Source organism: Gambusia affinis, linkage group LG08 (assembly GCF_019740435.1).
Source record: "Gambusia affinis linkage group LG08, SWU_Gaff_1.0, whole genome shotgun sequence".
Classification (NCBI taxonomy): Eukaryota; Metazoa; Chordata; class Actinopteri; order Cyprinodontiformes; family Poeciliidae; genus Gambusia; species Gambusia affinis.
The window spans coordinates 17473036-17500054 of NC_057875.1; the positions used below are offsets into that span (position 1 = coordinate 17473036).

The 27019-nt window shown below is 39.6% G+C and overlaps 2 protein-coding genes across 4 annotated transcripts in view; both read left to right on the top strand.

Annotated features, from left to right (window-relative positions):
* The window catches only part of LOC122835806 (homeodomain-interacting protein kinase 3-like), a 30593-nt gene extending 14449 nt beyond the window's left edge, over window positions 1–16144 (top strand). The window contains exons 5-18 of one of the 2 annotated variants that reach the window (XM_044125161.1): window positions 2302–2425; window positions 5292–5411; window positions 5999–6085; window positions 6228–6412; window positions 7402–7555; window positions 7723–7843; window positions 7954–8048; window positions 8434–8588; window positions 8848–9009; window positions 9099–9470; window positions 9586–9747; window positions 10025–10293; window positions 11581–11729; window positions 12054–16144. In XM_044125161.1, coding sequence (XP_043981096.1) covers window positions 2302–2425; window positions 5292–5411; window positions 5999–6085; window positions 6228–6412; window positions 7402–7555; window positions 7723–7843; window positions 7954–8048; window positions 8434–8588; window positions 8848–9009; window positions 9099–9470; window positions 9586–9747; window positions 10025–10293; window positions 11581–11729; window positions 12054–12587 — 2689 coding nt within the window. In that variant the 3' untranslated portion in view covers window positions 12588–16144. The remainder of the gene's footprint in view (window positions 1–2301; window positions 2426–5291; window positions 5412–5998; window positions 6086–6227; window positions 6413–7401; window positions 7556–7722; window positions 7844–7953; window positions 8049–8433; window positions 8589–8847; window positions 9010–9098; window positions 9471–9585; window positions 9748–10024; window positions 10294–11580; window positions 11730–12053) is intronic. The other variant, XM_044125162.1, reaches the window with a different exon arrangement.
* Window positions 16145–18897: 2753 nt separating this feature from the next.
* The window catches only part of kiaa1549la (KIAA1549-like a), an 88472-nt gene continuing 80350 nt past the window's right edge, over window positions 18898–27019 (top strand). For both annotated transcript variants that reach the window (XM_044125163.1, XM_044125164.1), the window contains exon 1: window positions 18898–19378. In XM_044125163.1, the coding sequence (XP_043981098.1) occupies window positions 19183–19378 (196 nt within the window). In that variant the 5' untranslated portion in view covers window positions 18898–19182. The remainder of the gene's footprint in view (window positions 19379–27019) is intronic.

Below are 27019 nucleotides of genomic sequence, written 5' to 3' on the forward strand. Positions count from 1 at the left end.
GCTCTGGAAAGCAGTAGTAGCACATATAAATGTGGTTTCCATGACAGTAGTACAGCAAAGAATAACACCATAGGCACACGCACTTGTTTCTTTTATCGCCTTCTTAAAAACTTTAGTTTTAACGGTTTGTTTGCCTGCTTCTCTATTTTTGCAGTCTGCACTTTAAAAAATACTTACTCCTCTTAAATTGCTTATTAGTTGGATGGCTTGCACATTAAGTCCCAAAAAAGTTTTGTTTGGTCACAGTCCACCACTCAAAACTGTAATCAATACCATAGACATTGTACTGCGGATGTCTTCAAGGAAACCTATTATGCAAAATTCACGTTTTCCATGATTTTGTACTTCTATTTGGACCTTTACTGCTTCTAAAAACAGGCCAAGCTCTTTTAAAAAAACACCAAAAAACAAACATGCAGCCAGTTTTTAGCAATAAATTAATATTTCTTGGTGTCTTGAAAATTACCCATTTTAAAAACCTTCAGATGTAATGTCACAAATCTGTAGGCACTGCCCCTCACCTAGCAAACCCATTACCTAACAACCCCAACAAATCTCAGCCTGTTACCTAGCAACCCAAACTTAGCTTCAGCACATTTGGTCAGTTAGTTCTACTGTTGTACAATGGCTGTTGGAAAAGACAAGTGGTTTGGTTGTTGACTTGTCATTCAGAAACCACTTCCTGCATTCTTGTTGGTTGTGCAGAAGGCTCTTTTGCTTTTCAAAGATGCATGCTTATATAATTGTGTAGCTGCTTGCAGCCATTCTCGCGTGCGAGTGTGAATGTTGACCTGGGGGCGTGACCAGCAGCTGCTTGTTTGGATTTAAAGTGACAAGACGCCCTAAAACGTTCGGGAAGGATCTCAAAATGGACAGAGCTGACCAAACGGAAATCTCATTGTTCAAGAAAGATTTTGTGCAAAACATGCAATGATTTATGTCACTAATAGACCTATCGTAACATGTTCAAGGAAAACTAATAGGTCAACGTTAATGTCTTGGGTCATTGAACTCTTTGGTGTTTGATAACTGAACTTGTTCCTCTTACAACGGCAGTAGGAAATGAGTCCAGTCTAATTTCCTTCAGGCCAGGGAGGGCTGTGTGAAAGGCTTGGGTTTGAAGTCTGCAGCTGTGTCTGCAGGCACGTATAGAGTCATCCACCTGTATCCACGGAGAATAATGGCTGACAGACTCTGTATTTAACCCCGCACTACTGCCTTGCGTCCAGTGGTTGCTGGGAAACGAGCGTTTCCCCTGTGGTCACCACAGCAAAGGTTGCTATTTGTGGAACTGTTGCTCAGCTGCTGTATTCCCGTCTGAAAGTTTGCTTTCACACACCTTTTTACACGACACTTACACTGCAGGACTACGAGTCTCACAAATTTAACAGTTGGATGTAGTTCAAACTGTAATTGTTTGCAATTTCTTGGAAATCATGTATAAAATTAAAACCAGTAGTATTTTCAATAATGCAACTGCTGCATAAATGGGCAGAGATACCTTTCTGTGCGTGCAGAAGGAAATCTTTTTGATGGAAATGTACTCTTTGCATTAATATTTCATTTGTACATTAGAGAAAGACGAATGAAATAATTCTGCTAGCCTTGGTAATGTTTAAAGATTTGAGGTTGCGTTCAAATTTGTTTTGTCTGATTAACATAATTTATATACTCTGAAGTAAAAAAATGCTAATCGATATTTGTTTAGTTTTTGTCCCAAAAAAGTAGAATTTGATTTGCATATTTTTGATGTCTAAAGAAATAGGAATGGAAAATGATGTTGAAAAATACTTAGTATTGCATGGTTTTATTCCTTGTCTAGTTGTACAGAAGGTTGTTCTAGCTTCCCTTCACTCTTTGCTTCCTTTCTTTCCTTGTTTGAAATATGTCTCCCTCACTTGCTTTCTTGAATCCTTTCCTTGCTGTCTTTCTTCCTTCCTTGTTTGCTTCATTTCCTTTTTTTCCCCCACTTCTTTCCCTCTTTACTGGGCCATTTCCTTTTTTGCTTCCTTACTTCCTCCCTCTTTCACATTTCAAGTTTCACTACTGCCTTGCCTTTCTACCACATATTCACATTCAACTATAATGGTGAAAAAAAGCATAGGAAACGTCAACCAGTTGAATCCGGTGAAGTGTAAGGTTTAAAGATGAGACCTTGTGTGACATTTTTTTTTCTGGCTTTCTTTTGCAGGTTCTTATCCTTTTTCTGCTTTGATAAGTGATAAAAAGCCTGTGATAAACCGGTAGATTTGCATTTCTCTATTTGTTGCTGATGAGTTTTCTGCTTCTCTGTACCTACAGAGCTCCAGAGATTATTTTGGGCCTGCCATTTTGTGAAGCCATTGACATGTGGTCGCTTGGCTGCGTTATCGCTGAACTCTTTTTGGGCTGGCCTCTTTACCCCGGAGCACTGGAATACGACCAGGTAACACCTCCGCACAAAAACACACACATACACAATCAGAGGGGAGATAAGGGAGGCCCTTGTAGTGTTTATTATTTGTTCAGGGTATTTCTCGCTCTGTGTGACTGATGTTTAACAAACTAAACAGAATATTCATCTGCAGATCAACTGGGCAGAGCAAATCAGGAAATTGTCCTTGCAGTGTGTGATTATCTTCCCATTAAAGGGATAATGTGTGGTCTGAACTGCACAACTGGGACTCAAACTGAATTCCCAGGCAAGGGAGCTGGGAGCATGGGAAAAGGCCCCTGTTGCATTCACAGAAGGGAACTGTATCATCATGTGTTTAGCCATACACAACTCAGAAGATTTAGGATTGTTATAGGCTTAATTGAAGAGTGTAATAACAAACTTAGACACCTTAAATCTAGAAAACAAGCACTTGTTCAAAAGCTCAGCTGATGTGTGAAATGCAATGCTTGTTCTGGACCTTTTGTCTATTTATTGGTGTTTCCAGTGTGTGTCATTTCCTCTATCCATTTGACTGGTAATCAGTCAGAGATGGTGGCCTCGCTGAGCCTTGAAACAGGCCATGTCAGGACACACTCTTGCACGCCCACGCGAGCACACTGAGCCCCCAAAAGCACGCCGTTCTATGCCAAGGCTCACTGTGGTTCCACTCTACACAGCAAAATGTATTTATAAACATAAGCCCGATGGTAGACGTGTGCACATTCGTGTACGCGCACACACACATGCTAGTACGTGCACACACACATGCTAGTACGTGCACACACTCTGGTTCCCATTCAGTGCATCATCAGCAGGTTCTCAGTCCAGTGCTCTCTGGTCAGTCTTTGTGTTTGTTCTAGGCTGTAGACATGTGCAAGTTCTCTCTCTCTCTCTCACACACACACACATCATGAAAACTCATTTCAGCTATTCTGTAATAATTTTATTGTTGTGAGGTTTATGAAAACTTATAAACTTATAAACCAGAAATGTTGTTGAATATTGAATAAGATTTCCAAAATGTTATCAAGAATCTTTGGTGCCTTTAAAGTGCTTTAGTTATAAGACACAAAACAGACCTATTCCCTTACTTATTCAGCAAGGTGAGCTTCATTCAGCTTTAGGTGAAATAACGGCTTAGTCTAAAGTGTATGCTACTAGGATGGTAATGAGGGGAAATGTTTTAGGATAAAATTAACAAAAATAGCAGCAAATCAACATTTCTTGTTCTTAAAGTAAATTTCACTTATTACTCCAAACTCTGGATCACAAAGCACAACATTAATTAAAAGTCTGAGGTTTTATTTATTTATTTATTAGATATTTCTAAAAACAGACAAGTTGCTCAAATGATGACTAACTAATAAAAATATATTTCCTTTGACTCTGTCAGCTTTAAGTTGTAAGTAGGTAGTTTTTTTTAATCTGCCTAATTTGGGTTGTTTTTGAAGTTACTAGGGAAAATAAAATCTCTTTTGCAAGTCACTCATGGTTTTTGTTCTTACCAGCCTTTTGACCTCACCATGAAAGCAAGATGTCTGTACTTTCTTACATGGATGTATTGATCAAAATGGCAGAAGGAACCCACAAGTTTTGATCGTACTGCTTAAATTCTCCTCTTTTGGTTACTTTCAGTTACATTTTCAAGAGGAACAAAGTTTTAAATATGGCTTAGATTACCACTTACAACTTTGTTTTTCTTAATTTCTTGGTGTCAAGCAACTCCGAGGTGGTGGGAAATTAGTTTCAAGCCACCTCTGAAAACCAGGCATATCTTGTGTGCTTGGTTTTCTTCCTCACTGGGCACTTTTACCTTGCTCAAAATGTTTGTCTGAGCATTGGTAAGTTTGCAATGCATGAAATTCTAATTGTAGAAATAGTATGAGGTTAGACTTTTACTACCAATTTATCAGAGATCGAAATTGTCCAGCAAGTCCAAACCAATATTCATTAAATTGCCTGCATGCCATCATTTTCAGTCTACAAACACATCGACTACGTGCATGTATTTTGATTCAAGTTGTTTTGAATTGGTTAAAATTCAGAAAAGGGTGGCATCTGCACTGGTGCATAGATTAGGATACAGTTGCAATCTGATTTATTCCGATATCTTTAAAACTGCAACATCTTTTTTTTTTTTTTTAATCCTGCAGCACACGGCTCAGTAGTAGAGCAGGTGCACCATATGCTAAGGGTAATCCTTGGACTTCAAAGGAAACTGCAAATCACTATTGGCTGATCAGTGCACTGCTTTTATGTGTTGTTTAGTTGTCAACATGGTGAGAAACACAGGCACTATTGTGAGCTTGAACTAACCATTTAGTTACTTTGAGTAGCTTTGAAGGTTTGACCAGCAGTTTCTATTTTTTGTGTGAGAGTGATCAAGCGAGTGAGGCATAAAATTTCCAGTCAGAAAAATAAAGATATGTTAAGCAAAATGTTGCGTGTTTATTGGTTCTCTGCTCTCATCTCGGACATCTATACAAGTTGTGCAGGTTTGCATGTCTTTTAGAAATGACTGAATGGGGTGGAGTGATTGCGCACAACCCACATATGGAGGTCTTAGTCCTCGGCACAGACGTCACAGGTTCGAGTCCCGACCTGATGACCTTTGCCACGTCTTCCCCCTCTCTCATTACCCACTTTCCTGTCTAACCACTCTCAAATAAAGACTGCCTAAGCAAAAAAACAAACAAAAAAAAACACCTTTAAAATACAACTATGACGGATTACATTATCAGAGTGGAACTAATCTGATTCAACGACTCAAATTCAGGTTGATTATCTGAAAGTGTTTTTTGCTGCTCTCCTTTTCTCACCATCTCTTCCTCCCCTTCCTTTCCACGCTCTGTTTCCTCCGTGTCGCTCTGCTCAGATCCGGTACATCTCTCAGACGCAGGGACTGCCTGCAGAGCAGCTGCTCAACAAGGGGACAAAGACCACGCGTTTCTTCACCAAAGAATCGGACTCTCCCTATGCCTCCTGGAGACTAAAGGTTTGTGGTTCACATTGCACAAATAAGCACAAGCACACCATTATTAAAACCTTCTGGTGATACAGGTGCTCAGCAGGATGTATATCAGAGAAGAGTAAAATTTGAAGAGGATATTTACTGGAAATTCTTCAGTCTACCAGTAGGAAATGGGTTGCATGAGCTTGTCAAAACAGGACAGAGCCAGAACAGCCTGCGGAAAGCTCACGAAAGCACCAAGCTATGTTGAGACTCTGCTGAGCTTCCTCTGAATCAAGTTGAAGTGAATTTCTGCTTATCACTGTCTGATATGTGAAGTAAAGACCCATTACAAACCCTTTGATTAAGCGTATTTACATGCAGATTCTGAGAGTGTGAAACATTATCCGACATTCTGAAGAGTTTCTCCTCTCATTGCTCATCAGTGATACTAATCAAGTGTCTTTCAACATTTTGCAAAATATTGCTATATACTTGTGCTTATTCACACTTGGGTGAAAATAGCTTACAGGAAAAAAAAACCCAACACACTAATCTAAATAAAAATTCTCACCTGCTACACTTCATAACCCTGAGGTCATTGACCTTTATGTCCGGCGCTTTTTCTACAGACGACAGAGGAGCATGAGAAGGAGACAGGACTTAAATCCAAAGAGGCCAGGAAATACATCTTCAGTTGTCTGGATGACATAGCACATGTAAGTCCAACAAGACCAGGCTACAAAGTGGTGAATCTACTCTGAAAAAAACTAATTTTAAGATGTAGATTAAAAAAAAATAATAACAAAAAAATCACCTTGGTCATTTTTGACAGTAAAATGTTTTCCTTTCACACCAAAGGTAAACTTGGTGTTGAGTCCTGATACCAGTGACATGCAGGCAGAGAAGGCAGACAGACGGGAGTTTGTGTCTCTCCTCAAGACCATGCTACTGATCAACGCCGAGGACAGGACGGTTCCATCGAGCGTCCTAAATCACCCATTCCTCACCATGACTCATCTACTGGATTACCCCCACAGCAACCAGTAAGGAGGTTTATCTGCTAGCACAGCCTGTAACTCCTTGCAAAAGGATTTTACTGTTGAACTCTCCTTATTTCTCAAGTCTCAACCATGAACATTTGTTTTATTGGAACCCAAATACACAATCCCAATGATGAAACATTGCAGTGGCAGCAGTATGCTGTGGGGACTTCTATTTTTAAAATTCATAACAGGGAACCTAATAAGGCTTGTTTAGGGAGAACTGACTGAAAATGCTCATCTCTGTATATGCAAAGCTGGCAGAGACTATGATTGTCACAATACTAAAACTGTGCACCAGAGGAAAATAGTTTTGAAGGCACATGGTTCTTTCTAGTTGAGAGCAAAAAAAAAATTATTGCAATATTTTAAGCTTCTTAATTAGATATAAACTCACAAGTATGGGAGAATTCAGTCATAATTTATGAAAATGTATGATTTAATAATATCACATCCCTGTTTGGCAAAACAGGACACGCGATAAGGCTTAGTGTTAGACTTAATTCTAAAATAAATTGTGTTTAAAAACAAACATGGATCTGGAGCATATAAAAAAAAATTATGACTGTGCAAAGAAGGATTTGGTTTATAGAAATGTGCTTAGCAGTCTTGTAAGTTCCTGTGTTTCTGGTAATAATTTTTGTAGTGATCATCCACAGCAGCAGGGTGGGTTGTATGGGTTTCTTTTGTTGCTTCACTGTTTAGTAGATGACTGAGCCTTCAGCTGATTAACATTTTTCTGCATTAAGTTGTACTGAAGTAGAACAGAGCAAAGTTGGATTTGAAACTTTACAGCTGACCAGGAGTTTTACCACTTCACTGTTGCAGATAAAAAGAACTTCAATGATATTTTAAGATCTTCTCAACCATAAGTGCCGTAGCCTTGGTGCAGCTTGCATACAGTTTCTGCCAGCATTTTTTAGTGAAAGTCCCTCTGAACAAGACTTTTGCTGTGAATGTGCATTTCTTCTGACCTCCTTGTTTTCTCACAGTGTTCAGTCGTCTTTCCGCATCATGGACATGTGCCACAACCGTCCCAGCGCCACCGTTTTTGATGCTTTGAACCAGAACACGATTCATCTGTCAAGACCCCCTCTAGCTCCTACTGGATCTTCTGGCCTTCCACTGGGCTACAGCACACTTCAGGTATGTGTCTTACCCAGAAATAGTAACAGTATGTGTTTAATGGTTTACTATGGTTTATGAGCATAAGAATTAGTGAACCATATCAGCAGTTATTGTAGTGTTGGTTTCATTATTCAAAAGTTTGTTTCTGTTCTTCCTCTTCTTCCATGTAAACTTGCCCGATCCAGTCTATAACCCAATCTGCTCAATCCGTGTTGCATCCTGGGATAGCGCTAACAGGAAACGGGCAGTTTGGTTGCAGTGAGTCCTTCCCTCCTGCCCTCCTCCTCTGTCCTCCCACAATGCAAGGTATGCACACTCTGCAGGTTTCTTTCTACAGTGACTGTTTGCTGCTTTTGAAATTTGATTCAATAGAAAAAAGGCTGGAAATGTTAAAAATATTTATGTTCTTTTCAAAGGTAACCTTAATCAGCCAGCAACCTATTCTGTCCCCATGGTAACTCAAGCCCCTCCCATACAACCTCTACCAGTGAGACCCGGAGTTATAGCTCAGGTAAAGTAAAGACTCAACCAGATGTTGTTGAGCTCAAACCTTGAGATCATGTTGGCATTCCGGACCTAGAGTTCTAAATTTTATTTGATGAATAAAGTTCATTTGTTGTCAGTTATCTTTTCTTCCGGTAGTTCTTCGTGTTGCAGTTTGTCACATTGCTCTCATTCAAAATGTAACTGAACTGGGTGTGTGTTTGCTGCTGGTAACTTACAACTTCACACTGTGGCAGTAAAGCAAATTGTGAGGGCTTTGGAACATCCTTGTAAATGGGGACTGTAAATATGTCAGCCATGCTTTAAAGGTGATGTTGCAAACATTTGAAGAGTTTGCTAATCTGCAAGCTTGACTCAGTAGAAGGCTTTTTTCCCCTGTTTCCTCTCTGCAGCAGGCCTGGTCTAGCCGAGGCCAGCAGCTCCTTGTCCCTACAGCTTGGCAGCAAATGACTCCTGTGGGGCCTCCACCCTCTCACCCGCCTCCACCACCTCCTCCCTCCCTCACCAGTGACACCGCGGCTGGACCACAGAGGATAAGCGACTGGGGGTGAGTCACGAAAATCTGAGTCATCAAAGTTTTTAAGTTTGGGGAAATCCCTGCTTGTGAAAAATGACGCTGAAAGGAAATTTGTTGTATTTTTAACCAAATTATTTTAAAATCTTGTCAGTTTTGTTTGAGTTCAGACTTTGTTTTACCCATTCATTGGTGCACCAGATCATTGAAAATAATGTGTCGGATCTCCCCGAGGATGTGAGATCACTTCCTAATGGCACCGTTGGCAAAATATTTATTTCCCTCGTTTCAGGAAAGCGCATCCACACAACAGCCACTACAACGCAGTGATGCAGCAGCCGCTCCTGACCAACCAGATGCCAGCCCTTTCTGCACATCAGCCAATCAACATTGGCATAGCTCACGTTGTGTGGCCCCAACCAGCCAATAAACGGAACAGACAAGGGCACAACAGGTAAGGTTCTGATTCCGTGCCATGTTTTCAAATATAGGCCAGTCCAACATAAATTTTTAACTTGATGTATTAATTATTTTGCATAAAAGGAACCTGTCCCACCCCAGCAACATCCACATTTCATCATGTCGGTCTCCCAAAATGGCTGACATTGTCGGACAGGCAGCGTCAGGAAGAGGGCAACCACAAAAAGATGCGCCCCTGGTGGAGCCCCAGCGACCAGAAATTAAAAAACCAACTGTGGAACAAGATGGCACAGAGCTGAAGGAAAACTGCTTTAAAGAGCCAATGGCAAGTGGAAACAGACGGATCGATGTTCCGAGGGAGCCGATACGGGATGTGGCCGTCCTGATGGCCGACACGCCAAGTCCAGCTCCCAGCGTGATCAGCATCCGCAGTGATTTGAGTGACGAAGAAGATCAGGTGGGAAACGAAGGTCGTCAGGGGTGCCATCTGAATCAGTGAGTATGAATATCACAAAAGAAGCTCTGTTTCATTTCCTTGATAAATTCTTGAACTATCACAAAGGATAAGTATATTTTCATGTGAAATAAAACCCTAATACTCCACCAACAGGTGTAAAGGAGAGTGTGGATGTGAGGCTTGCAGAAACACCAGTGTGTCCATGGAGAGAGTGTGTTCTCTCAGCAGCCCCGACAGCAGCCTCAGCACCAGCTCGTTTGCCTCAAACTCTCTGCAGTCCAGCCCTTCAGCGTCACCGTGCAAGAGGCCCAACAGGTAGCGCTTTGATTGGATTAGCCCTGATGACCCAGACACCAAAAAAGAATTGCTAACACCCTCCCCTGGTCTGGGTGTAAACATTAGTCAATATTTTTTAAAACTGTTTTTGACCTCTTGGCACAGAATCATTTTGCCTTCCAAGGCTACCATGCCTCTTAAAATGGTGGATATGCAGATGTACTATTTCTACTTGGCTTTTTATGAGATAACCAAAGATGTAGTTTTCTTGATTTGGTTTGCGTTGTCAACATGGTCCTCAAATCTCTCTGTTCAGCATGTCTGAGGACGACGGCCATGAAAGTGGTTGTGACACGGTGGAAGGCTCGCCCTCTTCGGACACATCAACATCCCAGCGTGGCAACAACGCCTACCGTTACCTTAACAACAACAACCGCTCTCCTTCAGCCGCCGTGTTGGCACCCCTGGCCTCCCCATCCGAGCAGGACCGGAGACCACGGGGCATCAGGACCATGGTAGTTCCACCGATGAGGGTCCAGACCAACAACAACACTCGCAACACGCAGGAGCGTGTCCAGAGAACAGGTCTGTGGAACAATATTTTTTATTCGTTGATTAGTTTGCTGTGAAAATGTTAGTGATCTAACCCACCCAGAAACATGCTTTTTTTTTTTTTTAACCACAAACGTTCCTCCTTCTCACCATCTGCCATGTGGTGTCACCTGTGCTTTGGCTGCATCTCCTTTGCAGGTCAAATGGAAGACGTAGGGTCTTACCGCCCTCTAGTGGGTCATAGAGGCTATAACAGGTGATCGAGAGACACCAGCAGAGATTTTAAGCTTATAGCCCCTTCACCTCATGGGTGCATCCATGGAAGGCAAGCAGTTGGCATTGCCTGTCTTTTTAATGATTTTCCCTCTAATAAATATTGAACTGTGTTCAGTACAAGACTTTAAGAATTTTTTAGAATCCTTAATGTCACAATTCTGACTTGTCATTGTCTACTTAGTTAAGTAGGAGGAGAAAATGAGGAGTTCATTCTGAGAAGACTGGCAAATATTTTCTGAAACAGTTCAGTGAAGGGAAAGGTGGATGCATTTCATCTGGTGATGGGCTAAATCAGTTTTTTTCTCTCTCTGCTGGTTCTCGTTTTGGAGCATCAAATGTTTCAGAGGACTGATGTGAGATCAGTTTCTACCTTTCTGTTCTTGCCAGATTGTTGGTTGTAGTCACTGAAGGTTTTAAACTGATACAGATCAGAGTCCATGAACTAAGTTGCTTTTCATGTGATCCCCTTTTCTGAGTGTCAATAATATATTTTTGTTTTCGAGGCTCTTTAAGTTCTTTCTGTTTACTTTTGAGATGCAGTGTTTGGTTTTGGATTCACAAAGGTTTAATCATCCTTTGGATATCGGGCCGAATTTTCACACTTCACAGTACACCAAGGACATTGCTGTGTATTATTGTAGTTCTTCTCAAAAACTGGGTGATAACTGAAATTTTTTTCCTATCAGTCTTTTTAGTCTGATGTAGAGATGCACCAATCTGGCTGACATTGCTATCTAGTTTTCTTCAAGGTCTGTCTATTCCACACTCAAAGAAAAGGCAACAGAAACACAAGGAATTACAAGGTCACCCTAATTTGTGTCTCAAAATGTTTGATTCTTGAGTAGCAGACAAAATTATATTTCAGTATTCTGCCTAAAAAGCCTTGATTTGTTGATTAAGTAAAAATGTGCAGAATCTACTGTCTAGTCGATATGACTGGTGCACTTCTAGTCCCATTGCCGTCTCTTTTTCAGATTGTTGTTTTTTCCCCCCCTTTTTAAGTTTTATTGCTGGATCAAGATTTACCTCCTTGTTTCCCTTCAGCCTCAGAATCCTGGTCCCGATCCAAAGGGCGCTGCAATCTCGTAGGGCAACAGAACACTGCCTCTTCCGTCCCTCTCCTGCCATCCACCCCCATCCTGCCACGGCAGCAGAAGTTGACAGGGCAGCAGCACCATCTGGGCTTTGGTCAGGTCAGTTCAGGTTATCTCCCTTCCTCTGTCTGAGGCAGTTTTACCAGTAAAAGTAAGTTTAAAGTGAGGAAAAAATAGAAGTTACTCAGAGCAACCAAGGTAAATTCAGGATGCCTGAAAAGGCTGAGTTGGAAACGTCGGGAGGAAAATTTACATATAAACTTGTATAAGTTCACCCCACATCACCTGAGTGAAAAATTTGAAGTTTGATTTGACATGCACGCCATATATAGTAGCCAATCTTGATGCTTTTGAAGCAGTACTGTTGCTGTTTTTTGATGTTGTGTAGCTGTCCATCATTTTTGTTTTGCGTCTTTCCGCCAGGTGCAGCCGTACGGTACAAACCACAGCAACAAGGAGTGGAACGGCAACTATGGGCCCCTGCGACCGCACGCCTACATCCCTCCTACAGTCCACACACACACCTTCACACATCTGCACCACAACAGCCCCACACACACCTCGGCCGCCCCTCACACCCTGCTCTCCTACACATCCAGCGGGCCTCTCACCGCCGCCCATCACCCCATCCTGCCCTCTCGCCCCCCACCTCCTCTCCTCCAGCATGGCTTTGGCCTTTCCCATCCCCAAGGCGGGGCGCTGGTCCACCAGGTCACCCTGGGCATCGGCACACACCCCCACCACCCTGGACACCCCGCCGCGTCGCACCGGCTCCTCCCCTCCCCAACCATCAACCCTCACCACCAGCCCGGCTACACCCACCACCCGCACCAGTTCAAGCCGCCTTTTCCCCCTCCTCCCCCTCCTCACCCGTACATGGCCTCCCCAGCCGCCTTCACAAGTTTCCACCTGAGCCCCACCAAGCTCAGCCACCACCCACAGTTCTCGTACATCTGAGGGGCGGGACGGAGGAGCCGCGCCTCCTTCTGAACAGGAGGTTTAAGGAGAAATGGACTGGGCCTGCAACCTGGGCAGGGAGACCCCCCACCAGAACACAACATGAGCACTTCTGTTGAGACGGAGAAGAATGGAGGAAAATGAGCAACGTTTTATCACCATGGATGGATTTGAGAAATTATTTTACCAATGTTTTCTGTAATCTGACAGGTTGACTTGACAGGCTGTTGATCATGTCTGACTGTCGAAGCAGAGACTGCCTGGAAAATCATGTCAGGATGTGGAGGAAGCTTCAAATCTTTGTAAGAGCGAATGAATTTCTATGACAATTAGGAAGCTTTCCTCAATAACGTGTTTGTACATTACCTCCTGTCATTGATCTGAACTGTTTCGAAGCTGGAAAATCATGGGTTTTTGTTTTTGTTCTGTGTTCTACGCTGTTGGGTTTGTTCAGCCTCTCGCTCCCTTTATCTGTGTTGCCTTGCAACCCGCGCACGCCGCTCTGATCTGCTCGTTACCTGGCCGCGATCCTGGAATCGAAGGCTGATGATGGCTGCCTTCTAGTGCCTTAAAACCTTTGAGTCTTTGACGTTACTTCAGGAGTGTTTAGATTGTACATTTTGAATTTAAACGAGCTTGCAGCACTTAACCTAGGGACTCTGAATGAGACGGGCTTCTAAAGACCGACGAGGATCACGTGCATGGGCTTGTTCTACTTTACACTTTCTAACTCCATGTGGGTTCAATCTAACTAGAGGCTGCACATATAGGGCTCTGACTGAATTAGCTTTTAATGTATATAGAGAGTGATTTGATATTTTGATAATCGATTTCTATTCACTATAGTACTTAATTCATAACAGTATTGTCACTGTTTACTGTAACTGCAATGCAATCTAGATCCTCTGGGTTGCTGTGTTTTTATTATTTTGCGTTTAGGCTAGATTTGCATTCATGCGTTTTAGATTTTGGGAGTGGCATAGACTTGTTTAATGTTTTAAACTTTTAAGATACTTCTCAGTGTTTGAAGTAACCTATCAACTTAACAGTATCACTGCTGGGCTTTTGAGTATTAGTCGTATCAGTAATTATTCTTGACAGAGATTTTGTGCCCCCGTCCCCCACGTATTGAAACCTGTCGTCAGTTTTCATACATTCCTTCAGGGTGGAAGCGAAGCCTTGATTATTATTATTATTATTATTATTATTATTATTATTATTTTTCTTGTGCGTGTGCTTTCATTTGTGTCGTGTGAGTCGTTTTCTTCACCGCCGGCGTTTCACTCCAATCAACACCAAAGACTTTCTTCGTTAATCATTTCGGAAGTACGGTCGATCATATTTCTGTCGCCTCCAGCATATACTGTTGCAGTCGTAGGCTTAAATTTTTTATTTTTTTTTTGGAATATATTGTGAAATCTCTATTTTAAAAATAATACGAGGTTGAGGTTTTATTTTTCTGAGCTGTTTGCTAATTATATTTGGAATGTATAGATAATAAGCTGCTATATACTGATTATGCGCCACTTGGTAGCTGTGAATTTAGAGGATTAACCTTTCTGGTCTGCAGTCTCTCCTTTGTTATTGTAGTTCGGACGACTAGATAAAACTTAAGTGGTTTTTCTTCTGATCATAGAGTGTATTGAATGCTACTCCTTCATGCTAGTGCCTCTCTATATTGGCTTTGTTGTTTTGAAGTGTTTCTAAACTGCTGTATTGGAAGTTAAGTTTTCCTTTTGGTTTTATTTTTTATTCTGTTGCTTTTTGGTGTGTGTGTGTGTTTTGTGTGTATTTAGCATCAGTATTTCAAACGTAGGCTGGGTTCGCTTTGATTCTGTAACCAGTGTGATGTATTATCGTCTTTCCTTTCATCAACGCGGCTTTTATTTCCGTTATAGAACTGTATTTACAACTCTTCGTACTGTATCAACTTAGTGCCTTTTCCTCAACCAGTGGCAGGCGGATGACGTCTACGACATCAAAGCGGGAATATTATAGGCTTGCTCCTTCCTGGAGTCAGCTCTGGTTTTTTCATCATGAAATCCCCAAAGTTTTTTTCCGTAGACAAAGATGAAAACAATCCTGCATTTCTTTCTTTTTCTTTTTTTTCATTGTTTTATTTTACATTTTACAGAATTCTTAAAAAAAAATATCCAAATCAGGGAATGTTTTACTCACCAAGAACACCATGCAGCACTAAAAGACATGCGGGCCTGAGTAACATTCACAAATGCAAAGCTTTATCTCACACCATGAATGTATTTGTGGATGTCAAGAATTCAGTCCTTGGTTTGCAAGCTCAACATTTGTCTACATTTTGGGTGTTGTTAGTACTTGTATGCAGCTATTACCATTGGTAAATGATTTATGTTTCGTATGTTGTTTTTTTTTTGGTTTTTTCTTAATGCTTTATCCATCACTCATAATCAAAATGTAGGTCCAAAGTTTTCCCACCCTGATCTAATTATTACATTACAGTATAATGGTTTTGCTATGTTATTTAGGTATTGGGTGTATTTTGTGTGCTTGTCAGCTATGCTACTGTTTGAGTACGTAAAAGTTTTGTGTTGTGTACACCAAATAGCTTTTTTTAATTTTTATTTTTTTTAGATTTTATATGTATTGTGGTGTGCAGCCTTTCTTTGCAAACCACCCGTTTCCCCGTGTGTGTGTGTGTCAGCTCTGCACAGGTGAAGCCCCATGCTGTAATCCCACCCACCACCACTTTGGATTAATTGCTTTGGGTAGATAAATCTCACGTCCCTGCAGATTTACGCTGACAGTTGCATCATCAAAGACGCCGGTCGGGGTTTTGGGGGGTTGTCACACAGTCCCTGATCCGAAGCTTAGCAAAGCACATGGAACCCTGCTGCCTTCAGCAACACAGCAGGCTTACAAACAATGTTAATACTCCTAAAAGCTTGTGGGGACTTTTTTTTTTTTTTTAATTGGGCATTGTAATACACACTTGACAACAGAAATGCTTGGTCCAAGCCTGCTTTCACTGAGCACCAGCATATAAAAAACAAACAAACAAAAAAACACGCCATATCAATTAACATGCACCTGAACGTCTCATTTGGTTTTTTGAGTTTGAATCTGTGTGAAATTAAACTTGTAACATCATTAATTATCATTACTTAGGCACAAAAATGTAGACAATTGCAAAATTTAAGAATTTAAGCTGTTACTGTTCTAAATGTGTAGATTTTTGTGGCTTTATGATTTGTATTCCTTGATTTTTGTTTTTGTTAATCCTAAATGCTACTCTAGTGTGACTTGTAGCAACTGCACTGTGCAATATACAACAATATATGAGGACTGGGAAAAAATAATTGTTTGGATGTATTGATGTGTGTCTTACCAGTTTGCGGTCGTCCCCCCACCCTCCCCCTCTCTAGTTCTCAGTGAGTTTCAATGTGACCAAGCCTTATGTACTTTGTCACAAAAAGCGGGTTCCTTCTTGGTGACTCTTATTGGTGAGTGTCAAATTATGAATTTATTGTATAATATGGTGAGATTCACTTTGAATTAAAAAAAAAAAATCTTTTGCTTCAGTCACTGTTGTTCTTTTTGGTCATTATGAAGGAATGAAGCACCGAATGCTTTCTGGATCAATTTGATGACTTGATCCAGAAAGCATTGTCATGCAGCTGTTGGATGCATCCCTGGTTCAACCCACCTTAATGGATGATATACGTCCTTAGCATGTGATGAAGTTCTACAGCGTTCTGGTAATGACTTGGTTATTAGATTCATGTCTGTTGAAGCAGCAACATCCTTAAAAGTTGCTGGACATCAGCTGTCGAAAAATGGAGTTCAGCAAGAAAAAAAGAAGGAAAGTGCAAAATGGCAATAGCTCTGACAGCAAATGGCTGGGGAATAAATACAAAAGTACTGAGCCAGGAGTTTATTATAGAAAAAAAAAAGCAGTCTACATTTTAGGTGGAAGTGGCACCTCTGTCCAGGAAAAAGCCAAACACATTGGCACTGAGCTGGGAGCAATTTGTTTTTAGAAAAGAAAAACATAACGTTAATTGCAACAGCTTTGACAATGACAATTTAGGAAAAAAACAGAAGCACTGAGCCTAGAGTATGTTTTAAGATAAATAATATATGAGCATACACCGTGATCTGTCCAACAATGAATATGTCCTAGATAAAAACGGCCAAGAAATGGTACACAAAGGTACTGGCAACTGTTGCTCCTTATTAAGAGACTTGTATTAATAAGAGACCTCAATGGTCTCGTGGGAACACAAAGTGCTACCTTCTATGGGAATAAAATCAGTACATGGAGAGAAGCATAAGAACATCAAAATAAGAAAAGTGGCCAGGGACTCCATTAGAGATGGCGTCAAACTTGAACCTCTCTTAATTTTGGGCCTTAGTAAAAGGGAAAGCTTTAAGCTTAGTCTTAAAAGCAGACGGGCTTGGCAAAAAGGTTTTTGTCACATAATCACCAAATTTACTAAATAAACATGCTTTATTTCTGAATTTTGTGAAAAATAATCCTTAACAAAAGGTGTTTAACAGCAAAAAATGCTTGAGCCCCCCCTAAAATATATTTAGAAATCAAAATGGTGTGATACGGATTTGTAGCAATGGCTGCAACCATTTTCTGGGTCTGATATTTCAGCTTGGACTTTTCTTTTTGAAGTTTACATATATGTTTACAGGTATTGTTACATATGTTAATTTTGATGACTTTTTTTATCAGATAAAACTGGCAATCATATGGGAAAAATGTTTTGGACAGTACAGGAACAAAGTTTGAGAAAAAATGTTAGCGTGTCATGCATTGTATTCATTTCATGGTAGCCTTCGATCGGCTGACTTTGGTTTTGCCATCAGCCGCCACCAGGGGGCGCCAACTCCCAATGGAAAAGATACTTTCGATGCTGCGATTCCTCGCAACCTAGTCTTACTTCTGATGTCGAAATGTTGGAGCAGCCTCAACATATCAACAAAACAAACACCACACGTGAGTTAATTTATTTAATTTTATTACACCAAACAGGCAGACTATTTGCAATCTTCCTAAAGCTGCGTTAAGTTGGTCACAAGCTAACGTTCCGCCGGAAATGACCTTCAAAATATATGGCAAATCAAAACATTCTCTTTTTCCACAAAAAAATAAAATCTTATTACATAATTGCAAATTAGATTAAAACGTATTTGGTTAAATGCCAAATAATTATGTAAACAGTAATTATCTTTTTTATTTTTATTTTTATTTTTATTTTTTTAAGCAAATAGCTGTGGTGAAAACTGTTTTGTTTCCAGACATGTATAGTGGAGGTCTGTCTCCACTGTATGCCCCTTCTCTTCATTTATAAACCTTTTTATAGTGTCCAGCTCAATCTGAATGTATTTATCAGGCACTTTCATTCAATCAATTATAAAACAAAGTGTGAGACGTTAAAACAAAGGGGTAGGTATACAAACAGACTGATCCAAGGAAAGAAATAATTATTAAACTTTTTGAATAGCAGTAACTGTGGAAAGGCTATTTTAAATATGGAGAAAGATATGAACAATATGCAAATATTAAAATTCAGCAACTGTAAAATGTTAAATAAGCAACTAACCACAGGAGAAATGGGTATAATGACCAAAAATAAAAACTGAAAGAGAAACCAACCAGGGATTGAATGTACTTAACATTTGATTAAAAAAAAGGGATTAAAAAAAAATAGACAGAAGCCAGACTAAGAAAACAGCCTATCTCGAGAGTCAGAGTAGACCCTGGACAGATTACCATCCATCACATAGGAACACAGAAACGCAAAGGACAAATATCTATACTCATAAGGATAATTTTAAGAGACCAGTTAGCAGTCATATTTTTGGACTATGAGAGGAAGCTGGAGAGAACCCACTCATGCGTGAGGAGAACATGTGAACTCCATGCAGACCAATACGGAGTGCTGCCAACACTGTTCCGCTATGCAGCCCACCCAGTGAAATGCTCTAACCCAGATCTAAATACAAACTTCTCTAGTGCTACCCACTGCCACTTCCTGGCTAAAAGGTCCTGGGTGCATAGGTTTAAGAATACTGTTTCAATACAGGAAAATAACCTTCAAGTAGTTGCAAAGTTATTTCACTAATACTTAAAAAAAAAAAAAAAAAAAAATCTGTTAGAGTTTTTTTTTACATTTCAACTTTGAAAATCCGACCCCATATTTGAAAGCCATACAGTGAAACTCCTTACATTCTTCTTGGGTTGGGTGAAGCGTTCCTTAAATGCCCTGCTGATGACATAGTTTTATTTTGAAATAATTAATTGCTGGCTTCCGGCCTTGTAGCTGTGCATTGACGCTTCCAGCAGCAGTGGGATGAAGAGCGCCTTGCGGTCGCAGTAGGGACTTCAGACCTCATCAGCGCTTCAACGCACAGACCTCCGCGGTCTGAGACGCGAACAGGGAGAGAAAGCTAAAACCAGACCGTCCTCCTGGTCGACCCATACAGCCTCCGGGGGGCTCATGGAGAGCGGAGCCCTGCTTGTCCGAACCGGGGGCAGCTTGATCGGATGCCTTTCACCACAGCAGCGCCGTTAGATGATTTCCATTCGGGATTAATTGGTTGATCAATGGCTTCCAAACATGCGCTCCTTCGCAGAGGCGCCCGCGGGGATGAAACGGCGGTGAAGCCGACGGGATGGATTCGGGACGCGGGGATGGTGGCCGTCTGTACGCCGAAGAGCTGGAGGTGGTCCAGGACTCCGAGCGGGATCATCATCGGGGCGCTCCTGGTTCTAATGATGCAGAGCTCTTTGGCCGCAGAAGGTAAGTCTTTTCTGCCTTTACTTGATCAAAGGTTACTTCTTCATTTCGATAAAAATAAAATAAACCACTATCATACATCTGCATCGGATTCCCACTCAACCCCGATTGTTTATTTATAGAGATCAGGTGAAGTGGAATGTCTCTAGAACATCTCTTCTGTCTGTGCAGTGTTGGGTGACTTTACTCGGATGCTTTTGAAGCTGTTTAAGCGTTGCACAAAATCTACTATGTTGTGTTTACTCTGCTCAAATGTAATCCATATTATTCATAATATGGGTTACATTACCTCAATGTTTGTTAAATCATTGAGGGCCTCACAGAGGTCTCCAAAGCAGGCATCCGGAGCAGAGAGCGCTGAGAACCGCATACCTTCACCCACAGAGTCCAACATCTTTGCATCTGGAGAAAAAAACAAAAAACAAAAAAACCCCCCCAAAAAACAAAAAAAGACTTTTGCAAATTTTATTAACATACAAAACACATTTCATAGTCGAGAGATGTAATGAACTATTGCGGATTTAAATTAACCAGCTGCTTTACCCAACAGCTGGTTCAGACCGACCTTGCAAACTGTGTGAGGAAAACGGTTTTCTAATCCCCCCCGCCCCCCCCCCCAAAAAAAAAAAATTTAATTTACTATACAGACCCTTTAAAATGACTTAAACAACATCTGTCAGTTTGTCACTGTTGCATAAACCGAAAACAAATATTGGAGATCTGTGAGGAAAACATTAAGAATACCTCAGGTTTTAATAACAATCAAACCCACTTTTAGTAATAATGGCTCTGGCATTTTGTGGCTATCAGATGGCCTCACATCTGATTCTTCAGTGCCCAAGATACTCTGTTATGTAGCTGGAAAATAAGCCCAGATCATCATCCTTCCACCACCATGCTTAAAATCAGCTGCGACATGTTTGCTGAGTTCCCTTTCTATGTTCCAGTGTTGTGATTCTTTCAGAAGAGACTTTGCAAACCTAAATATTTTTTAAAGCTTTTCAGAGAGAAGCAACTTTCTAGATTTTAGCCATTCCAAACATGCTGTGTGATTTTTTTCTAATTGGTTGTCATTGACTTTAATATTTGTCATGCTTCCTGAGGTTTGTAGAGTTTGTGTTGGATCTACTGCACTTGTTGCTTTTTTTAGTGGCTAGGTAGCTAAACTTGGGGTGATGGGCGGCTGTACTAACTGTACGAATGACCTGTCCAACAGCAGAATAACTGACCCCTGATTGCTTGGAAATACCACAAGCAATCAGAGGTCCAAACATGCGCTGGATGGACGGCAGCTGGGTACTACTTTATCTCTTAAATCCTACAAAAGTACTATTTGAAAATTACAAATGCGAATAGATCAAAATATGACAAAGGATTTAAATGCATGTTTAAGTATATAAAATATGTGACAGGTTAGCAGCTTTGTGTATTTATACCTTATTGACTGTATGAGGAGAAGTTTATCACAGTGTTTGGAAAACGTCAGTATTTTTTTATTTTTTTTGCTTGGCCCCTGAAGAAGAAGCAAATCACCCACTCACACTCTAAATCATTTTCTCTTAAAAAGCACTGCTCCATTTACAAGCGAGTGTTTCCATAAATCCATTGAGAAGAGTCAACTTTCACTTGCTTACTCAGTCATTCAGTTATTTTTGTTTGCTTTTTTTCCCACACCTTTAGAAATTTCAGTCTTATATCTTTCTTTTTTACATTTCCATTTATAGTCGGGTAGGATGCTCAGGGGGCTTGTTTTCTGTTCTTGTTTGTGTCATTTATTTGCGTTTGCAGCCACATGCAGTATGTGTGTAGGTGTTTTCTTTGTTGGTTCTAGATCTCCTCAGTTGGTAGCTGCAACTAAAATAAAAACAGAGCATTTTCCAATAGTGTGCTTCTTTGCCTCTCTATCATAAACGTCCAAACAGTTATAAAAGAGTGGAACTAATTGACTTTTTTTTTTTTTAAATGAGTCTAATGTTTTAACACATCTCTGTGGCCATCAGTGTCAGTTTGAAGTCATTATATCCCTGACACAGAGTGTAATCACAGAGCTGTAACACGTTTTTCTGTTCCTTATTAGTGGAGATGTGTTGTCACCATGGGAACAGATCTGCAGCTTATACTTTTCTTACCGAGAGTCCTCGATTTGAAAAATGGCCCAAACATCTAAGCTCCAAGTTGAAGAACGGTGCCTAATAATCAGCGATAGGAGATGAAGCAGAGTGTGTGCTGAACTGTGGTGTATTTATGAATGAATCTGCATCCCGCTGCCAAACATGCATCCTGCGGAAGATGTTATTGTCACTGTTGTGTCTGAATGCCTACATGGGCTCCTATTTTGTTAAAAATTGGTATCAAAGTATCTCAAGCTGTCATTTTAGTGACTGGAGTTCTTTCCAGTTGGATGGCGCATACAGTAATGGAGTTTCTCCTCCACCACCTGTTGCCACACACTGCTGGTCATCTGGCTGAAAGAAGGCGACCACACTTTTCCACTGCGTACAAGAAAGACAAATATTACTGTGGAAACATACACTTAAAACATCTACTTAGCTTTCTCTACATGCATATGGAGTCAAGAGAGAGGCTGTTCTTAATCCAAAGGCTTTATTATGATATTCCATGTTTGTTTTTTTTTGCAGCAATAGCAACTTCAACTCTTCTAGAATGATTTTCCATGAGGTCTTGTGTGGCTGTCCTATTCCTTTTTTTCGTTTTTGACCATTCTCCCATGAGCACATTTTTGAGGTCAGATACTGACCTCAAAAATGGTCAGTGTCTGACCATTTTGGATGGAAGGGATGAAAGGGCCTGAGATCTTTATTATTAGATTTAGATCATACGCACATTTAAGAGGCGTAACTTCAGCAAAATGTATCTTTTGGATGGTTTTAGTTTTTGACATAAAAAAAACCAAGGAATCATTGTATTTAGGAAGTTTGCTTTACAAATACTTTCATATAGTGAAGACAATCTGTACAGCTGTCTCTGAAGAGAGACGAGCTGAGAGAGAACATAAATTCATTTGGACTTAGATCGTTTTATCTACAAGTTTAAAACAAGAATTTTAAACTTGTTTATCTTGTCGGTTTAAAAAAAAAAAAAAAAAATATATATATATATATATATATATATATATATATATATATATATATATATATATATATATACACATATATATTTGTTTGTTTTCAGAGAAGATGAAAAAAAAATTCATGGAAATCAGGCAGGATGTTGCTGTTTCTATAATGTTGATTGTGGTCGGCATGTAATTGTATGTTTTGAGGTTTTACATGATTTTATTCAGCACAGCCAATCTTAAGAAGCAGGACAGCACTGCTGCACAGTCAGTAATAAATCCTGATGCCGATGATGATTTATCCTACGGTAATCAATTAAAATGATCAATATCACTGATTATGTACAGCGCAGCTTGGCTCCTCTAAGTCTCCTGTGGTTTCTCATAGAGGATAATTTGGCCGAAGATCAGAGCTCTGAGAGCCTCACAATCCGATTAAAAGTTCGGGTGTCCATTGTGCTGCAGAGAGAGAAAAAAAACTTTCTCCCTCTGCCAATGAAAGGTGGATTTCTTTGTTGGTTGTTCTGTATGCAAGATTATGCAAAACTAGCAGAGTTTTATGAAAAGTGCTAGAGAAGTAGAGCATGAACAAGAGCAGATTATGTTTTTGTGCAGCTCCAGGTCACGCTCTTAAAAATGTTTTAAGGTTAGATTTCATTTTAACCCGTTAGCTTAATATAATTACACTAAAATGCAACTGTCTTTCATCCATTCTGCTGCTTTGCATTTACATAATCACTCAGATCTTTTGGTAGTGAACTTGGCTAAGGCTATTTCCCACTGTGCAACAGTGGCATATGCTAAATATGAGGTTGCTTAAAGTTGGAGAAAGATTAAGGGGATATTTTAACTCTTTATGATGGAGAGTTGTGGGAAGTAGTCATGAGTAGTCAGCATTTTACCACATATACACAACAGGGTAATTTAGAGAATCTGCATCAAGCTATTTAAACCAGCCTGACCCGTTTGGAAAAAGTAATAGTTTTCCAAACGTAACTACTGGTGGCACCAGCTGTGGAGGGGAATTTTTTTTTTTTTACCAATCCTTCTTTGCAGATGAGTCAATTCCACCACATTAGAGGGAGTTTAACTGTGAATAGCTGTTTTATGGTCATACTACAGCATCCCATGTTCAGGCTTTGTGTAGGCCACTCCAACATCTTCATTTAGATTTTCTTTCTGCTAAATAGAAATACTTTTAAACTAGTAAATGTCAATTAATTTATTAGTTTATTATGGAAGCCCATTTCCGCCACTCTGCTAAAAAAAAAAAAAAAAAAAAAAATACTATAAAATACTAAAAATACTAATACCAGACGATCATTTATTTTATTTTTTTTTTTAGCAGAGTGGCAGAAACAGGCTTGCATAGTTTATTTATTATCTGGTCGTGATTTATTTTCTTAAGATCAGTGTGTTGACATGTCTGTTTTCATATCTCTCAGCGTATGCTGTCAGGCCGTTTTTGTTCATAAAGGATTTCTAGATTCTTCAGGTCTGCCAATTAATCAGACCTGAGTAAAGTTGATCTCATGTCCAAAAAAGCTGCTTGATCAAAGTTAATTCTTGACATAACAAGGGAGACGTTTTCACAAAGTGTCAGTATTTAAAAAGGTTTATTAAGACTAATAGTTAAAAAAAAAAAAAAACATTAATAAACATTCAGAATTTAAAAAACATTTCTTCTTTGATAAGGTGTCTTTTTAAGATGCAATCATCTGATCACTAAGGAGTGACAAACAAAAAAACAAAAACAAACCATAAACAAAATACGTCTGTAAGGGGCCATTTTGGTTGTTGTTGTTTTTTCCCTTAGCAACATTGTGCACTCTAGGAGTTTCTGTATCTTTGTGCCAGACTTAGAAGATTTTATTCATAAATATCTAGAACTCTGCAAGCTTCAAACTACACTTAAAGCGCCAGGCTCGTGTTGGACATGTCCACAATCTGTCAACTGCGATTTCTTTTTTGGAAACACTGATGATGGTTGACGGATGAGGGGACTTGGTCTGCTGCAACCTGCTGTGTTTGATGCCATTCATTTCGCTTCATAATGATTCAGGCTCACACACACTCACACATGTGTACGCACACACACACTTTTAAGGGCTGTTCCCCAGTATAGGAATCCTGACAAATTGAGTGAATGGAGGCGCGCGGTCCGCTGTGTCCTCTTCGGCACTCAAGTAAATAACATTTCCGAGATTCAATCCAAAAGATTTGCAGAGCCCCATTTCACTTCTGCTCAATCTAGTTTGTGTCAAAGCATAAGATGTATTATAAAGAAAATGTGACCAAACACTGGAAAATAAAGTATGGTGTTGCTGCACGTTAGCTAAAAGCTTTTGGAAGTCCAGGATAATAGCGGAGGTACTGATTTATGTGCAACAATTTGAGCAGTTATGAGACTTTAGATTGCATTATGCTGTTTGACAAATATAGAGATATTCCTTTTATTCTCCGTTTTACTGTATGCCATCAGTGTTTAATGGATTGCTCAACATTTTCTCTGTAAAAATGCACGTTCTTCATCCGGTGTAGATTTTAAATAATAGAGGATATTAGTCTTAAGCTAACAGATGTGACATTTTTTTTAAGGAGACTTTATAAAGTAGTTATTTATACTATTATTATAATAGGCAAAAAGGTAAAAAGGATCATTTGGTGGAGTAAATGTTAACAATAACAATTCTTGACACTGACACTGCATGGGGTGTCACATGGACCCTGCAGCGAAATGTGAAGCAAACTCAATTTGATTGCAGCATTTTGACTTGTCAGATGCAACTAGAGCTGATAACATCATTACTTCTGTGTTGGACAACAGGACTGAAGCAAAGAACGGGCATTTAAAAAAAAAAAAAAAAATTTATAAAAATCTGTCAGGTTAAAAAATTTATACTCAGTATTAACTGTGGTAGCAAACCCTTTAAATCAACAGGTGCAAAATATCTTGGCATTAATTCTCTATCTGTGCATCACTCATGATGAAGTTTAGGATGTAATGCAATTTAGTCTCAGTCTGCTATGTAGTTTTGTTAATGGAGTAAAATATTTCAACATCCACCAATAAAATACGACAATCCATCAAGAAACCAATCTGATATCATGTTTCAGATTTCTTTTCCTCAAGTATATGCTATCTTAAATTGATTTGATCCCTAATGACTAGGACCACTCTGAAAACTAAGACAAGTAAGGAAATTAAGTTTTCCTGCATATCTTTAAATTTCATCTAATCCAAAAGGATGTCGATCAATGTTAGTGTCACAAAACTGAGTAAGATTACCACAGTATCACAGTATTAACACAAAAACCTAAACATGATTGAATTCCTCTTGCTTTAATCAGAAACGTTGAGGTTATTCCTACTACAATAGTATACAGTAACACTGACGCTATCTATAAGATGAAAGAAATGCTGTTGGGGCCAGACAATCCTGCTTTTTGTCCTTTCCAAAATGTCCTGAAACAGCTGTGGGTGAATCTCCCCACCCAGTATACCAGTTGGCGTGAAGGGTGAGGCAGCCCATGAAATTCCAGTAGTTCCAGGGATTCCAGTTGGCCAGTATCTAGCCTGCCAAAGTGAAGAGCATGCATCTATTTTATATGTTGCTAAGGGAGACGGACCCTCATAGGAAACATTTCTGAAATCATCACTTTAAAAATGTTACAACGGCGTAAAAAAACAGCTTTGAAGAAAGTATTTTCTGACGTTTTGTTTTATGTGAAATGAGTAAAAAGAAGCTAAATAGAATTATAGTGACTAAATTGAATTAGTAAATTAAACTGAAGCTAAGAATGCAATAAATATAATCAAATCCACTAAACCACAGCAGGTGCACTCTTTAGCACCTGCTGGGTGTGTTGGAATATATATATATATTTTTATGGATCTGGTGGATCTGTCAAGCTATTTCTTAGATTATTGGAGTTTTGTGTGGATTTATTGTTCAAGTACTTTCAACTTTGTTGCATATTTTAATGCTTTGTACTGTCATCAAACATGTGAGGCAAATAGGTTTTAAGCACACCACATAGTAAAAACAAGCAGGAAGGAGTCTGTTGTCTGAGGAAAAATTATTATTTTTATTTTCCATGTTGCTATGGTAATATTTTAGATATTTTTAATTTTCTCACTGTTTTTTTAAGCTGGTGTGTCTCTACATCCCTGCAGGCTGGTTTCTTTTTTTCAGAGAGAGCTTGCAGGCATCTCCCATCGATCACAGCAAATTGATGGTAAATGTGCCAAATGAATTTTACCATGACTTTTTTTCTAAAAGGGAATAACATTTAATAATATAATAGAATATTGCAATTTACTCCATTTTTTGGCTTTAGTTATCCCGCTGCTGGATGAGGGACTGATCAGATATTTAGTAACCCTTCTCACATACTGCTGTTTTGCAGACTCCAAAGAATGAACAGAAGTATGAAAAAAAAGAAAAAAAGAAACAAAGATGAGAATACAAATAGATTTTGTGATCTGCGATTTATTGTGGAAAAATCCTTGTGACATCAATCCTATTTGAAATGAAAGTCAAACTAAAGTTTCTATTAATTTGGAA